Source organism: Penaeus monodon, chromosome 29 (assembly GCF_015228065.2).
Source record: "Penaeus monodon isolate SGIC_2016 chromosome 29, NSTDA_Pmon_1, whole genome shotgun sequence".
NCBI classification, from domain to species: Eukaryota; Metazoa; Arthropoda; class Malacostraca; order Decapoda; family Penaeidae; genus Penaeus; species Penaeus monodon.
In genome coordinates, this window is record NC_051414.1 from 14738224 (window position 1) to 14738646 (window position 423).

Consider the following 423-nt stretch of genomic DNA (forward strand, 5'->3'; position numbering starts at 1 on the left):
AGTAGAATCTGAAATAATTAATCAGTTGTGGAGCTTACACTGGCTGCAATCTTGTCTCCATTTTTTAATACTTGTCAGATTTACTATACACACACATCACACACCTGGTGCCCTGTGATCCATTATAAATATTTCATTAAGTGCATTGGCTTATGTAGCCTGTAAAGTTGACCTCACAGGTGAGAGAGTAATGGGAGGGACTTCATTTATTGTGTGGTTCACCTGTCTAGGCCTATGATGTCACATGGAAAGTCCTTATAGAGTATCTTTATTTGTGCCTGCTGATCATGCCTGCCCTTGTGTATTTCAGCAGGTATTGCCCCAAAGGCTCATTGAGATTGCTGGCTAAATGTGGAATTGTCAATTTTTTTATATTTTGATTATACCCATATTTTTCATAGAATATAATAAAAAAAAAGGGGG

At 37.4% G+C, this 423-nt stretch overlaps 1 protein-coding gene across 1 annotated transcript in view; it reads left to right on the plus strand.

Annotated features, from left to right (window-relative positions):
• The first annotated feature begins 244 nt into the window (after positions 1 to 244).
• Positions 245 to 423, plus strand: part of LOC119591760 (dolichyl-diphosphooligosaccharide--protein glycosyltransferase 48 kDa subunit-like) — a 9267-nt gene continuing 9088 nt past the window's right edge. The window contains exon 1 of the mRNA XM_037940506.1: positions 245 to 313. Within this exon, the coding sequence (XP_037796434.1) occupies positions 245 to 313 (69 nt within the window). The remainder of the gene's footprint in view (positions 314 to 423) is intronic.